This window comes from Centrocercus urophasianus, unplaced genomic scaffold, assembly GCF_019232065.1.
Source record: "Centrocercus urophasianus isolate 14NV4802_14NV808 unplaced genomic scaffold, USGS_Curo_1.0 seq_5, whole genome shotgun sequence".
Lineage (NCBI taxonomy): Eukaryota > Metazoa > Chordata > Aves > Galliformes > Phasianidae > Centrocercus > Centrocercus urophasianus.
In genome coordinates, this window is record NW_024885088.1 from 5,970,321 (window position 1) to 5,987,081 (window position 16,761).

Sequence of the window (16,761 nt, forward strand, 5' to 3'; positions counted from 1 at the left end):
CTGGGCACCCCTTTTTTAATGCAGCCCCGAAGGCAGTTGGCCTTCTGGGCTGCAAGCACACACATTGCCGGCTCATGTCCAGCTTCTAATCTACCAGGACCCCCAACTCATTCTCCACAGATCTGCTCTCAAGGAGCTCTTCTCCCAGTCTGTACAAGTACCTGGGATTGCTCAGGCCCAAGTGCAGCACACTGCACTTGGCCTTATTGAACGTCATTAGGGTTTCATGGGCCAACCTCTCCAGCCTGTCCAGGTCCTTTTGGATGGCTTCCCTTCCCTCCATTGTATCATCTGCACCACACAGCATGGTGTCATCTGCAAACTTGCTGAGGATGCACTTGAGGACATCGTCTATGTCATTGATGAAAACTGTTTTTTTAAATCTGAAATTCTTTTGATTTGTAACAATACTTGTAAGCACCTTATGTAGGTGTAACTGATCGTAAACTCATAAATTCAGGATGGACTATAATCCCACAATTAACTCCAGCTATTTTGTGTCTGTAAATCTATAAACATTACCACAAATGAAAACCTGCCACTGGTCATCAGCAGTCCTGTAGCAGGAAGTGGTGCCAGTTACATGACTCATGTACCAATTTCACTGCTGTTAATTTGTTCAATGAATACATCATCCACTGAGAACACTAATCCAAACCAAGTCTAATAGTTCAGAGGCCTAAAAAATTTTAAACATTTGTTTTGTAATGTTGTTGCTGTTGATTAATGCAAGAAACCTTCTTAAAAATGACAGTAGATGTATGCATTTTAAAAGTTTTACAATGTAATTAAGACTTTCAAGGCATTAACTTAAACTGTCCACACTAGTGCCTAATTTGAGTAAGCTTTTTCTGCATTCTTCTGCCAAATACTTGCATACATGTGCAGTGAAATCTCAAATCTGGCAAAGAATTCAAGTATCTGTACAGTCTTTTGGCTCAGTACTATAGCCATGTTTCTGCTGTAGTCACTTGCAAAGAAATAGAAGACTGTCGCATCATCATACACTTTTCAGAGCAAGAGTATCATTAAAAGTGCTGATCACGTTTTCTCAGTACTTATTCCATGCAATTTGCAAACTCAGGCACGCAACATCAAATTGCTTAAATTTCTTAGGAAATGAAAAAGAAAATTGTTCAGAAGTCAGGAATTTGTCTTTTAATGGGAAATTCAGATTACAGAACCACTTCTAGAACAAGAGCTACTTATGGCACACATCATGGCCACAATATCACAAATATACTAGATTTCAATTACAGGAAATGCTTTGAATAGTGCAAATACTGCAAATAGTGCAAATATTGTGGTTATAAACTGCATATACTTGGTTATCTAAGGCAACTGCCAACTTTAAGAGTCACTACTAACGTATGTACTCACAAACTTTCTCAACATAGTTAATTCTTTTTGGTAAATATGTTTAAAGTAAGCGTATTTAATGTGCGTGATGGAAAACACTGTAACTGAGAGGTACCATTTATTCATGAGCTTAAGCTGCCTTCTCCAGACACCTCAATACCGCATCCGTCCTTTCTCCGTTTATTTGGCTCAGTCAGCCTTATTGGACACCAGTGCGGCGCTCTTGCGGTGAAGGCTCCTTGTCTCGTTTCGAAACAATGAATTCCCTATGCTTCGGTTTATACTGTCACTTTTTTTCCCTAGTTAATGACAGTCAAAATGTGTTTATCTGACCTGGTTTTGTCTTCTCATATATCTCAAAAAAATGCATTTTTAAATACTCTAGAATGTTACATAGAAAGATGCCATTGCTGGGTTGTTGTTTGTTTTTTTTTTTTAACTGAGACATGCAAGGACTTTCTACAACATGTATTTCCATGTGTTTGACAGTAAATCAAGAGGCATCAAATTCACAACTGAACTGTGATTTTCTTTTTGAAAAGCATAATAGAGTTTACATGATTTGTAGTAATAAATTCAGTGAAAATCCCTAAACCTACACAAACATACTTCCTGTCAACACAGCTGATCACCATCTGTACAGTGCGTGAAATGAACTCAGCAGGGTCCTTTCTACAAACTGTTTATGGCATTGAGTGCACCCTCAGCAAGTTCGCAGATGATACCATGCTGAGTGGTGTAGTCGATACACTGGAAGGAAGGGAAGCCATCCAGAGGGATCTGGACAGGCTGGAGAAGTGGAACCATGAAACCCTAATGAGGTTCAATAAGGCCAAGTGCAGTGTGCTGCACTTGGGCCTGAGCAATCCCAGGTACTTGTACAGACTGGGAGAAGAGCTCCTTGAGAGCAGACCTGCAGAGAATGAGTTGGGGGTCCTGGTAGATTAGAAGCTGGACATGAGCCGGCAATGTGTGTGCTTGCAGCCCAGAAGGCCAACTGTGTTCTGGGCTGCATTAAAAGAAGGATGTGGCTGCAGGAGGAAGGAGGCGATTGTCCCCCTCTACTCAGCTCTTGTGACTCTTAGATGGTCTTTGAGGTCCTTTTCAAAACAGGCCATTCTATGAATTGAGGTATTTTGGGAAAGGTTAATTTGTCTTACAGAACCACTGTTAGTGGAGTGCTTCAATGCCGAGATATCCCAGTGTTATGGAATGTTACGATTGTCTGGCATTTTGGAAGGTATAAAGGATTCACATTTGCAGTAAAAATTGTTGAATGATAATAACATTATGAAATTGTATGTTACTGTTTTTAGTTGAGCTTAGCAAAACTTCACTGTACTTCGTAATAATGGGTTTCCAGGTACAAATTGTACATTAAGGTTGTAATTTGCTTGCAGATTCTGAGAGACAACAGCATGTTTATATGTGATTGCAAATACTTAATAGTAATTGTTCCAAGCTCCTGCTAATTTGATTAGATTTAGGAGGAATGAATTAAATTTGGTTGGGGGAGTGGGGAACATGAGATTGACAAAGGTCTTCCTATGTGGTGCCAAAAAAAAAAAAAGAAAGATAACACTGCACTTACTGGCACAATCAACTCCAAATAAATGTAATAAACACATACATTTGTATTCAGATATTGAATGAAAATTCATGGTGAGACATGCTAAAACTGGTACTCGCTTTTGTTATGTTTTGTGGCACTTTGTTGTTAGTTGTTTGCATTTAGCTATCATCTGATGGCTAAACAACTGTGAGATCAGATAAAAGAAATTAGCAAGTTTTATTATTTTGGAGAAATAACTTGGAAAAATTCTAGGGAGCCTTGGAGGAAAACAGGAACAGTAGAAGAAAGGAATGTAAGGGGACTTGCATTAGAACAAAAAGGATTGCTCTCAGGAAGTTTTTGGCTGAATGCCAGACTTGCTGGATATTCTGGGGAAAGATGGGCATGTCCTGAAATGACTGTCTGGAAGACAACTCAATAAAACAGTTCTTGACATATAAATACCTCAGGAGAACAGAAAATCTTCATATACTGCCTGCATGTAATTTCTTTTAAATATCACTGTTATTTCTCTCCAGAAAGATTATGGCTGCCTTACAGGGTACATGATTTTATTCCAAGAGTAAGAGTAATGCTAAAAATTTTCTTAGTGGTAATAATTTTGTATCACTAATGCAGTTTATGTAAATATAGGGTGACCCTCTAAATTCTTTACAAAAGAATTGCTTGTCTGTTTTAAACATGGCTTTTTGGTTTACTGGTGCAACAGTAGCTGACTGGTATTCTGTTACACAGGAGATAATATTTTATGGGAATAATTCCAGTAATCATAAATTCTATGAGGAGCTTTTCTTTCATAGCTTAACGTACACTTGAAATGCTCAGAACCTGGTAAAAACAGATGAGTAATATCTAGCCCTGTTTTGGGGATGAGTGAAATGTCAATGTAGTTAGCCTGATTTTAGTCTAGATTGTCAAAGCTGAAAGCCTAAGGTTGTTGGTTAATGGTAGGTTGTAGACAGGAAAGCTTGTGCTACCCAGTTTTAACCTGCTGAACAAACATGATGACTGTTCTGTGTTGTTATTTGATCGTGTTTGTAAGTGAAGCCTGTGAGAGAGTTTACCAGTGTTTGGTAGACTTCTGACTTAAGTCCACCCTTCTGCAAATGTGTTGAGTACACTTCTGTGCTACCACATTGAAAAAGCATTTTGTACTCATTCAGATAATTGTTTAATGCAGCTATATTAATGACATTTAAGGCTAGGTTTAGCAAGAACTGATTAACTGTTACTTGATCAGTAGTGGTGAGGTTAATAAAGCAGTGACCATGCTGTTTCCACAGAAGACGACATTTTTTTTCCTCTTCTGACAATTGGCTTGGTGAATTTAAAAAAAAAAAGAAAGAAAGAAAGAAAGAAAGAAAGAAAAACCATCTGAATTGCTCCACTTATGTAAATGTCAGCCTTTCTATTTGAATTGCAAATATTTTAGTAAAATAGCCTACTGTTGAATTTGTTCAATAAATAGAGCTCTTTCAGATTGAGAGAATTACAGTTAACTCCACTAGCCCATGCTCTCTCTTCAGTGCTGGAGTTCAACAGCAAAGCTGTGGTAGAGCCTCTGCCACTTTAAAGTTCTCTTTCCTCAAAATACTCTGAGTTTGCCATGATAGCGTGAAGGGACATCAGAAGTAAAGCAATGTTAGAATTGTTAAATTAAGTGACCTGAGTACTTAGCTGAGCAGCTATGTTATGCATCCACTTTTAATAGGCTGAATTACTCTCCTTGGATATATGAATAATTAACTTGAATTTACAGTAATCCATCTAGTGACAATTATAAAAGAGCCCAGTGTACATGCGAGGTCTGTTCTAAAAGTAATGCCTCCTATTTTATTATTTTGGCACATGATGTCAGAGATTAATGTTGGTGGTATGGCAGTGAAAGGTTGAACCTTCTCAGCAACATTTCATTAGATTTTGCTGCCATGTGACAGATGACAGCAGAGATGCAGTCTGACAAATGATGGCTGAAATGAAAGTGCATATGAAGCAGAAGTGTGTGAATGAATTCCTTCATGTGGAAAAAATTGTGTCTAGTGACATTCATCAACACTTGCTGAATGTTTAGGGAGATCTAATTGTGGACGTTAGCACCGTGAAATGGTGGGTGTAGTGTTCCAGCAGTGACGACAGCATGTGAAGTACAAGCCATGTTCCAGATGGCCATGCACAACTGTCACACCACAAAATGAAGAGCATCTCCATCAGTTGATCACAGGGAACTGTGTATGAAGCTGAATATTGGCTGCAGTACGTTGGAAACATTGATGGCAAAGTTGGAATATTGCAAAGTTTGTGCAAGGTGGGTCCCACAAATGCTGGGACAGAAAAAACACCGTCTGCAAGTTTTTCAAAGCCTATTGAGCCAATATGAGGTGACAGTGTCTTGGATTGCATCCTCACTGATGATGAGACATGGTATCACCACTACAGGCTGGAGTCAAAATGACAGTCCTGGAGTGGCGACATGAGAATTCCCCTGCAAAGAATAAGTTCAAGGTACAGACCTCTGTGGATAAAGTGATGCCTTTTGGGATAGGAAAGGAGTGATTCTTCAGAATTTACTAGAATCTAGACAAACTATCAGCCATTATCACTGACTTCACTAAAGGCTTGAACTTCCTGAGAAGTAGAAAATCTTTCTTTTGCGATATGATAACACCAGGCCTGATATCATTTTGAAGATCTTGGAGCATGTTGCCAATCTTACCTGGATTCTCCTTTCGCATCCACTGTATAGTCTGGATTTGGCACCTGCTGATTTCCATCTGTTCAGGATGATGAAAAATGGAATGCATTGCATGGACAATGTTTTCCTAGCAACAGTGCCATCACAGCAGCTTTGAAGCAATGGATCATCTCTGCTGGTGGAGGTTTTTTACAAGTGCAGCATGCAGAGTTCTTATTCATGGCTGGTGAAAATGCGTAGTAAATGATGGTGATTATGTAAAAACAAGTGCTTTGTAGATGAAAATTTGCTCTAACAAATAGAGTTGTTGTTCTCTTTATATCAGTTGCTGTTTCCATGGAAATAAATAGAAGATATTACTTTTGGAGCAACCTACACATCAATTTTTATTTCCTCATTTTCTTCTCTGAACTGGTTTAGGGTTGGGGAGGAAGATTAGTGAAGGAGACTGTGGAAGGCGAGGGCCATGTGGAAGCTGTCAAATAGTCTGTATTTGGTTTGCTTAACTTAACAACAGTTTATAAAAGTTTTTTTGGTGGAAATTTTTGACATATATAATATGCGTAATAACGTTGTGTTAGAGCATAAGAAATTGAAATAGACCTGTCAGAAATATTGAACATCTGGCCAGATTGTTTTCATCAGAGGATGAATTAAATTAATTGTGTGCAGAAATAAACCAACAAACAGGCAGTGATTGCCAGTGTTCTTTGTTTTTTAAAAATCCACTGTTAGTAGCATGCTCATTGTTTATATCATTTTAAGAAACTCTTTGCTTATTCAACTGATAATTCTGTAATGCTTAGTGAATATAATTAACAAGGTGTCTTCTGATTCTAGGGTTACTTTTTTAGAGCTGATAATGGCAAAAGTGAGTGAGAAGAACTCAGTTACCAGTGAAGAAATGCATGTGTTCATGAGACATGCTGATTTCCTTGCAGGCTGTTTCCAAGAAAAATGTGAAGCTGTGCTCAAGCTGACTTCTGCAGCAGATGCAGAAGATGAGGTATGACTAATTAAAACAAACATGTTACGGTATTAGAATGTGAAGTGGTGAATTACTACTTGACTGCATTCCCGAGCTTCCTTTGTATGGGGAAAGCAGTAATAAGTTCACAGTTCGGGCTGTCTGTTTGTTTTTGGTACAATAATTGATGGTTATTTCAATTAATATTTAATATGCCAATAAGTTCCCCAGCACTGATTTTTTGGAAGTGCATTTGGCTACTTGCTGGGCAGATGTCCTTGACTGTTCAGGACCTGGAACGTAAGTTCTCTTCATGGAATGCACATGTAATCAGCTCAATGCAAGGTTGCTGTCTGAAATGTATTGTGACCCACCATGGAATAGAGGGCTTTAATTGCTGACTCTTCCCTGTTTCTATGTGATCTGGGGCTCTTTGGTGGACCTTCATTCTTCTCAAAAGGTGGCACTCCTGGGGTTAGCTTGGGTCCTCAGTTTGAAGTTACGGAGTTCACTGGATTCTTAGTGGCAAATAGCTTCTGTCTCCTGAGCCCTCAGACACTTGCCTCAACTCCAGTCCGGTTGGAAGAAATTTATTATTGCTTCAGACTTAATGAAGTGTTTCTGTTGAGGACGGCCACAATAAATTCCCTTTGCAAGCTGAATAGGAAAGATTTTATGGGTCACAAGTGGCTTGTGGGCTGCACTTTGGGAGCCTCAGATACAGAGCTGAGTTCTGGATGGTCTTATTTTATTTCCTTCTTATGAAGTATCCAAGAGTTGCTGGCAACTTGCCACACCATTTTGTACACTAAGAAGATTTAGACCATCTAAGGGTAGAGGTCTTTTCAAATTATTTGGTGTCCAGTTTTTCCTTTGACTTTCAACAAGCTTCTCAAAGACCTAACCAATGCGTTTGGGAGCGTAGAACAATTAACACCATATCTTGCAGTGAGCTTTTTTGTGTTGTGCTATAGATGATTGTATTCTAAGCAGGTAGGGACAGTAGTATCAGTCTCAATTCTTGATGTCTTTCATAGATTTTTAGTTTTTCAGCTCAACTGAAGATGTGTTGTTCTTTTAAGACAACGAGACAGAATACTCAAAGCCTGAGAAAAGAAATACACCGAATTAGTTGAATAATAATAATTAATTATACTTAGTTTCAGAACTGTAATTTACAGATTTTCTTAATAATTGAAAGCTATATTTAAGAAGAAGTCACAACTAGCTTCTGCCTTGACAGAGGGCCACTGTAGTACACTGTGTGTACTACACAAAATACTTGAAAGTATTTTATGGGTAAGCAAAATTAAGCTGTAATAGTTCATTTTGTAGAAATACTTCTGAACAGCTGTCATAATTGTAATGTAAGTGGAACATAGTGATTTTTATATGTTTCTGCATGATGTGCTGCACTTCCTTACTTACTAGTTTAAATTTTACTAGTATTTTACGTGTATTTTGAGAAGTGCTATGAATGTACACCTAAAATCACATTAGGAGAGGTGATAGCTGGGTGCATAAGAAAAAAAATCACTGGAATGCTTTCGTTATTTTCAAAGAAGGGGTTTTCACTTCTTGTGCTTCCCCTGAAACACTAGTGACTGCACCGTCTAAGCTGCATTTCCAAACTTAATTGACTACTTCTGGAAAAGGTATCAGCTTGACATAAGAGGAAATACGCTGAGACAGTTCCATCTTTTTTTATTCTTCATTTTTTCCTTTTTATTCCTGTATGGTTCCGTTCCAAGTATTCAGTGGTTTCAGTTCTTGGAAAAAAAACATTTGTTTGCACCTAGCAGAAAGAGGCCTCTGTCCAGCTTGAATCTTTTGGGGCAGCAGTATTGAGAATAGTGATATTCTCAATATATAATGTCCAGCTGACACTGACTTTTTATCCTTTTCACAAGCATGGTATGTGAGAGGCTCATTTAAGGATCACTAAGTAAGTCATGAAGATCTTAATATAGTGAGATAAATGACAATAGCTTGTTTTTTTAAAGTGTTTGTAGATTGACTGTATGCATTTATTCATCATACATGCTTGCCATATGTTAAAAAAAAAAAAAAAAAAAAAAAAAAAACAACCAAATAAATTCATTAAACTGTTTCTTGTCAGAAATGATGAAAAACTGTACTAATTTCTCTTTGCTTAGGTAAATATTTTAGGTTTTGCCTAAGAATGATATTTAACTGGAGGGAAAAAAAAGAGCAATTGTGTACAATGCCTGTCATTTAAAATGCTATATTCAGCATCTGTGATATTAAACTGAACTCTGCCTGGACTTCCATTTGGCCCTGAGGCTAAGTGCCTTTGTCAGGCAGTGCCTGCACTAGGAAGCTGACATGGCCTCCACAGCTAGGAGGCCGCATTTGAAAACTGTCTTCTGGGAATAGTCATTGACCTGGCCCAGAATGCTGGCTCAGGGGTCAGGTCCACTGCTTAATTTATTATATGTAGATGCTGTTTTTTTTCCATAAGGAATATTAGGTCTTGTACCTTCTGTCTCAAATCAATGAGAAGTTAATTCCGTGCTTCTGCAGTGTTCAAACCAATGTTTAAAATAGCTTTTCATTACAAGCTTGACTTCAACAGTAATTTGTTTTCACTAGTTTTCAGCTATACTTGTAAAATAAAACACTTTCCTAGATTTCTCTCTATAAAGAACATCTTTTCTGGGTCTCTCTGAAAATATGTTCAAAAAACTTTTCAGTATTTTCACTGCTTACTTCTCAGGTTATATCCAAATTGTGATGGCTGTCAGTTTTCAAAACATTTTGCAGTCTGAATAGCTTATTGTCTCTGAATTGCAAAGGAAATATCCTACCTTATTGCCTTTCTTTTGTGCAGCCATAGAGAAACCTGAAGAGGTTTGAAACACAGGTTTGAAAAAATATGTATGTGGATATGTGCAAAAATGTATGTGCATTCAAGCTTCATAAGTAGATAAGAATTTGTGACTTTATTTATGCTTTCTAAGCAATCTGTTCCTCTTTCCAAATCCAAGTGGAACAGTGGTGGACCTGAGACAAATCATGAGATAAGAGGAAGGAAAAGAAAGTAGTGCAGAGAAGTATGGAGAGAGCAGTGAACAAAGGTGTTTTCTTTTTTTCTATTCTATTTCTTTTATTTTAATTTCCTTTATTTATTTTTTTGTTTGTTTAAAGGAGAGGGTAATGGGGTCATGGTAATGAAAAGTGAAAAAGCATAAAACTGAGAAATAAGTAAGGTGTGGCTTTTCCCATTATTATCTACTACAGAGCTTTATCACGTAACTGGGCAGAAAGTGAGGTACACATAGGCAGCAAGGGCTGCTGTATCTTCCTAGAGTGATTTATGGCTGCCATTGACACTTGTTTGCTTTGCAGATGTTAAGCAGGTAACTCAGTCTTGTCGCAAAGTGTAACTCTGTGCCCAGAGAAGTTGCTGGTTTTACCTCTTTGGAGGTACTGAGAGGCTGCACGGATGTTGTCCTGGGTACCCTACACAGGGTGTCCTTTCTGGAGCAGGGGTTGGAGCAGGTGGACCCAGAGGACCCTGCCAACTTAAACCAGTCTGTGATTCTATGATAAATTTTTGTCGCACAAAGGTCAGTGTTAAGTGTACAAGCTGAAGAGGATGTTGGTTAAGCTACAGTCTTGTTACAGTGCAATGTGAGTTGAAAAATGGAAATACCTTATTGTTTTCTTTGAAATACAGTTGAGATAGGCTAATTTTATTCTAGTACAATGACCAATTTATTCAAAGACTGTTTCTGTGCTACAGAAAGCACTTTATTGAATTAATTCAGGTCAAGTTGAGTTGTACACTTATGTTAAGAAGAAATTTTAGCATCTGGCCTCTAAACCCATTTCTGTTGTCAAAGGTTGTTGGAAGAAATAAAAAATGTTATATTCGTAGTCTTTAACATTAAACACCATTGCTGATTATTTAAATTATGCTATATGGCTTATATTGATTCAAAAATATAATATTTGTTTGTAAAGGTATTCTTTTCCTGGATGTGAAGAAAACAAGACAGAAATAGTTAATGTGGTCTATGTATGAGTCTTTTTAAGACTACTTTCAGTTTACATACCACACCTTGTGTGGCATCGTCTTGCAGTCACAGTATGGTTGTTGAGTAATATGTGTGCTCAAAATTTTACTATTCACTCCTATAGAAGTGGATTGTCGTTCTAAACATGTGTCAATATAGCCTGTGAGAAAATATAGTTCTCTAGTTGAATAAATAATGCACAAATAAGATTGTGTCTCATACCTAACCAAAATGCTGCATCTGTGATCTGAATCCTATTTACCCAAGAATAATGTAAATTCTCGCAGCCAAAGTTCATTTGACCACAGAACTTTACAGAATTCCTGCGGATAACAAATTGGTGTCTTGCAGGCGGTGTTTGTGTCTTTAAAGTGGGATGGTCCTACTGAATAAAGTCAAAGAAAACATTTATACAGAAATAATTTTCTCAGCTAGTAATTTTCTGCTTTTCTGCTTGTGGAAGCTACTGTGTTTTTGTTAAAAACATCCGTTATGCCTCTGTTTTGTTTTCCCCATGATTTTTCAAGGCACGTATAACACTGTTAGACTGTAGGAAATAAATTATTTCAATGTGATACATTGTTGTATAAGGATCCCTTTCTTTACTTGAATTCTTAGTGGCTATCAAGAAGAGGAAAGGAGAAGACAAAAAGAAACTGAGGTTCCAAGAGTTTTTGTCCTATAGAAGTTGAACTTCTACATTCTTATGATATTGTTCATAAAACATTTTCAGAAATGTAGCTTTCATTTATAGGAAGCCCTGGTTACAATTCGGCTTCTTGACATTCTTTGTGAAATGACATCAAACAATGGACAACTAGAGTATCTGCAGACCTTGCCTGATTTGCTTCGAACAGCCATAGGTAAGTGAAAGCCAAAGCGTTTATTAACTGTTGGCTTGCTCCAAATCATGTTGCTCTGTGAATGAAAACATGTTTTTCACAACTGGTAGCAATTTTGCTTTTGACCTTCTAAAAAAAAAATAAATAAGAGATTGAATTAATGTACATTTTCAAATATTTGATGTGTTCCTGGAATTTTTTTGCTGCTCAGCTTGCTCTGTTGGCTCCTATTACCCAACAGAGCCTTTATTCAACTCTCAGCACTGCACTATTTATACAGTAAAAGTTGTGCGAAAAGAAGTGCTTCCACTGTTCTTCCATGAACTGAATGTGTGAACAAGTACCTCAAAAAGTGGAAAAGATAATTCTCCAAGCCTGTTTCCTTCTTTTTCCCGAATTCATGAAACTAAATACAGTTCAAGTTTTAGCCAAATTCTGTGACTTTGGAAGTTTAGTTTGAAGGAACCTTTCCTCTGCTAAGAAACAACAAACTGAGAGTTGCTCACAAATGAAATGAAGCCAAGATGGTCCACAGAGACTCTGTATACTCAGAGAGGAAGGAGAATGATATAACTGACATGACCTTCCTAAATTATACCACTGTCTCAGATTGACATGTAGTACCATTTTCTGAATAACTTGTGAAAATTTGATGGATGTTAAAGAGAAATATGTAATACTGAAGGAAAAAGAAATGTAACACTAAAATGTAAAATGTAATACTAAAAATGAATGAAACACATGTTAATTATGAATATTTTGAGGTATTCTAGAGCTCAGGATAAATTAAAAAAACAATCTCTGTATTTGATTACAGGGGCATCTAGCAACTACCATAACATAAATTAGTATTTCCCAGTTTGCACAACTATGACAGTCAGTGTTTTGTAATGATAGGTCATAGTGCAAGATGTTCAGGATATCTTTTCTCACACTACAGAGTTAGGAACAGATTGAAGAAGAGAGAAAAAAAGTAATTCCACAATTAATACATATTTATGTAAGAATTGTTAACTAAAATAAGTTTTTCTAGAAATTTTCTGTTTTAAACCAAAAATCAGATCGTATTTACAATGCCACAAGTATCAGTAGCCTATAAATTGTGACTCTGAGAGCAGAGATAGTCAGAACTAGCCTTTGGACTTTATATATGAACTATGTAAGTTTGAAAAAAAGATTCAGAAGTACCTTCTGGCCTTGAGAACAGTCTTGTGTGGTTTACAGTAGCACAAATTGAGAAATAAAAATTTATAAAACTTTTGAGCTTATTTTGATATAACGCTAAAAATACGCAATTTCATTGACTTTCTTGAACCTAACAACTAGAAATGGTAGTAAAGCTCTGTGCAAAGTAATGCTAATTTTTTGTGTGGAAAATAATTCAAGTGCTTTTGTTTTCTGTAGATACCCTGAGACTAACTCATCTTGCTGGAAAACAGACTGTAAATATTTTTACCACCACACATGCTATGACATGGCAAGAGGAAATTTCACATCCAGCTGTGGGTTTTAAAGCTCATCTCATTCGTTTGATTGGAAACTTGTGTTACAAAAATAAGGAAAACCAAGACAAGGTAAGTGTATTCTTATTTCTCACAAAACTCTCATATATGAGCAGATGTGTACCGTTATCGGTATTCCATATCATAACATCATGCAGTGCACTGGGAGTTAAGGAGTTAATGCTCCAGTTCCAGGTACCTGCCCCAGAAGAGAAGAAGAACCACACGCCCCGAAAGACTGTTTGCTGTTCTCTTGCATTTCTGCTCAGAGGGAAAAGATGTAAAGGCCCTTCGTAGGTCATTTGCCCTTCCCTTTTTGATCTCGGCAGTGTGTGAGCTCCCTAGATCATCTCACCTCAGCAGTAGAGTAAGGGCTTCAGCTTTTGGATATTCTCTCTCAATTGTTTTATGAGCTTCAATTCTAATTATATTGTATTATACTGTATTATAGTGTGTTACCTTACATTCCAGTATCTTATTTAGAAAATTAGTTTGTTTCTCCTCAGGTTGTTGCCACTGTTTGGATTTTAGACCCATCTCTCTACCCTTTTTCCTTTCCTGGGGGTGGATCCATGGGTCCCCCTGCCCCGCTAGTCACAGAACCGGGCTGAACCAGCCTGTAAACTGTTGACACTTTTGATAAATCGTTGACAATTACTGATAAAAATATTTTGTTGATCTGTAGTTAGGAATTAAAATAGGTCTTGCAATGTTTGAGGTTATTTTTGAGTGTTTTTGAACTAATACAACAGATGTGTTAACTTTTGTACAGAAATGTAGTATGTCTGTCTACATTTTCACAGAATCACAGAACTATAAGGGTTAGAAGGGATCTCTGGGCACCATCTAGTCCAATTAGCCTGGCCAATACAGGTATTCTATAGCAGATTGCACGTAAAAGCATCTAGGTGGGTTTTGATTATCTCCAAAGAAGGAGGCATCTTCCAGTGTTCTGTCACCCTTACAGTAAAGAAGTTTTTCCTTATGTTCAGATGGAACTTCCTATGTTCGCTTCTGCCAACTGCTCCTTGCTCTTTCACTGGGCACTGTTGAAAAGAGCCTGGCCCCATGCACTTCACTCCCACACTTCAGATACTTATAAGCGTTGGTAAGATTCCCCGTCAGTCTTCTGTTCTCCAGGCTGAACTATCCCAGGTCTCTCAGCCTTTCCATGTAAGGGAGATGTTTCAGGCCCCTATTCATCTTTGTGGCCCCCTGCTGGACTCTCTCTAGAAGATCCCTGTCCTTCTTGAGCTAAAAAGCCCAGAACTGGATACCGTGCTCCAGATGCAGCTTCTCCAAGGCAGAGTAGAGGAAGAGGAGAACCTCCCTGGACCTTCTGGCCACACTCTTTTTGATGTGCCCCAGGATACCATTAATCTACTTGGCCACAAGAACACACTTCTGGCTCGTGGTCAGCCTCTTGTCCACTGGGACACCTAGGTCCTTCTCTGCAGAGCTCCTTTCCAGAAGGAGTTAGTCCCTAACCTGCATGGAGCTATTTCTCCCAAGGTGTAGGACTCTGCACTTAGCCTCAGGAGGCCCATTTCTGCATATCCATGCCTCACTGAATTTGCCTCAGTCCTATAAACTGCTTACCAGTGCCCAATTTCTTTACTATTTTCACGTTTGCACTTCATTTAAAATGCCTGAAAATAGATCTCATTGTGAAGAAAAATTGAATTATTGTACAAACTTCTTTAATTTTTGAATTAGTATCACTGCTTTTTTTTTTTTTTTTTTATTTTTTTTTTTCCCCTTCTTTGAATTTTTTCATGAAACTTCAAAAATATAGGTCTGCTTCTATCACATTACTTTGAACCTTTTATATTTGAAATTCCTGTGCGGAAAATAAAGGATTTTTTTTTTTTTTCACAGTGAGGAAAACAGCAAAATGTTTTCAACTATGAAAATCTTCCCTCCAACTCTTGTTAGACTACTCTAATTTCAGCAGGAATTGTAGCTGCAGAAAAATGCTGTCATATGGTTTATTTGAATACTGAAAAGATCAAGTAGGTAATTGTGTACAAGGAAATATGGGGACATTTTTCTTTATTCCTATAGGTTTTATTAACTCAAATAAAAGTTCTTAATGAAACAGTTTTCAGACTAAAGAATGAACAGCATGGAAGAAAGACTGTATCAAATTTGTAGGAAAGAATATAACAGTATTTTACCTTCCCTCTTACAGTGCTCAAATGAGACTAATTTCAGCAAGTACTAACAGTACAGCAGTTAATAGTGTTTACTCTGCAGGAAGTTGCATATGATGAGAAACTCTTGGTTTAATTCTGTGTTGCTAAGGAGCTATTAAACAAGTGAATAGTGAAAAATCAGTTAGCTTCTATTTACTAAATATTTTCTTTGTGATTTCTTCATTTTACAAAGATGTTAGTTTCTTTTTTACATAAAGCCATTAAATCTGATTTGAAGAAACTGTAGCACTTGAAATTAGACATTTATAATTGGCACCAGAGTGTGATCATAGTGTATGTCCTTTTTCCTTTATTTTTTTCTCCAGGTGCATAGAAAGTTCAAAAATATGACAAATGCTATACTGCTTCACAAGTGATAATGTGTGCACAGAGCATATGGATGGGAGATATGGTAATGATGATCCCTCTCCCTGTTTGTATTAATGTATTGAATGAAAGATTTTAATATTTCTTAAAAAAATTAATAATTCTATTATTGGCTTCTGTACAGCTCCATCTCTGACTTTTTACAATGTAATAGGTGTTTATGCGAATGGAATATGTTTTTGTGGAATACCTGGAATATTCCAGGTGCAATATGTGGAATATTTTGTGAGATTATGTTGAAGGATATGAGATGGAACTTCTCTAGGCAGCCTGTTCCCACACCAGACCAGTAAATAATTTCCTACTCATATCTAACTTAAATCTCTTCTTTTAGTATAAATCGTTCCCCCTTGTCTTGTCACTATTAGACCATGTAAAAAGTTGATCTCCTTCCTGTTAAAAGCTCCCTGTATGTACTGAAAATCTACAGTAAGATCTCCCTAGAGCTGTCTCTTCTCTAGGCTGAACATGCCCAGCTCCTTCAGCCTGTGTTCATAGGCAAGACACTCCAATCCTCTGATCATCTTCATGGCTCTCCTTTGAACCCACTCCAACAGTTCCACATCTTTATTGTTCAAGCCTGGGGCTCCAGCACACAGTACTTCACAGTACCTAATAAAGGCAGTCTGTACTTCTGTCTGGGATTATGCTGACTGAAGTGCAGCACCTTGTACTAGGTCTCGTTGATTCTCGCTAGGTTCACATGAGGCAAACTTTTCAAGTTAGTGTAGGTCCTTCTGGATGGCATCCCTTCCTTCTGTTTTATCAACTGCAGCAGTGAACCTGTTGTCTGCAAACCTGCTGAGGATGCACTCAATGCCACTATCTAGGTCATTGATGAAGATGTTGAAGAGCACTGGTCCCAAAACAGACTCCTGGGGGACACCACTTGTGACTGGCCTCCATTTAAATATAAAGCTGTTGACCACAACCCTCTGGCTGTAACCATCCAACCGCTGGACTGACTTTGGCTTACTTTGGGAATTGTGTTCTCTTCAATCAGTTCCACATGTTGCATGATATGAGAGGGTTATGCATGCCGTATCAAAGCCTCTTAAACAGCACTGTTTGTATCATGACTCATTAATAAGCCGAGGCTTTCATACTTACTTTTTCTAATATTTCTATGTAACTTTCAGTCACAGTAGGCCTCATTTCCCAGTAATAGTGATAAATGATGTGTCTTAACATATGATAGAGTAGT

At 37.6% G+C, this 16,761-nt stretch overlaps 1 protein-coding gene across 1 annotated transcript in view; it reads left to right on the top strand.

Annotated features, from left to right (window-relative positions):
- ATXN10 (ataxin 10) overlaps positions 1 to 16,761 on the top strand; it is a 93,847-nt gene that overhangs the window by 42,495 nt on the left and 34,591 nt on the right. Inside the window, exons 7-9 of the mRNA XM_042834889.1 lie at positions 6,465 to 6,630; positions 11,386 to 11,494; positions 12,878 to 13,047. Of these exons, the coding sequence (XP_042690823.1) occupies positions 6,465 to 6,630; positions 11,386 to 11,494; positions 12,878 to 13,047 (445 nt within the window). The remainder of the gene's footprint in view (positions 1 to 6,464; positions 6,631 to 11,385; positions 11,495 to 12,877; positions 13,048 to 16,761) is intronic.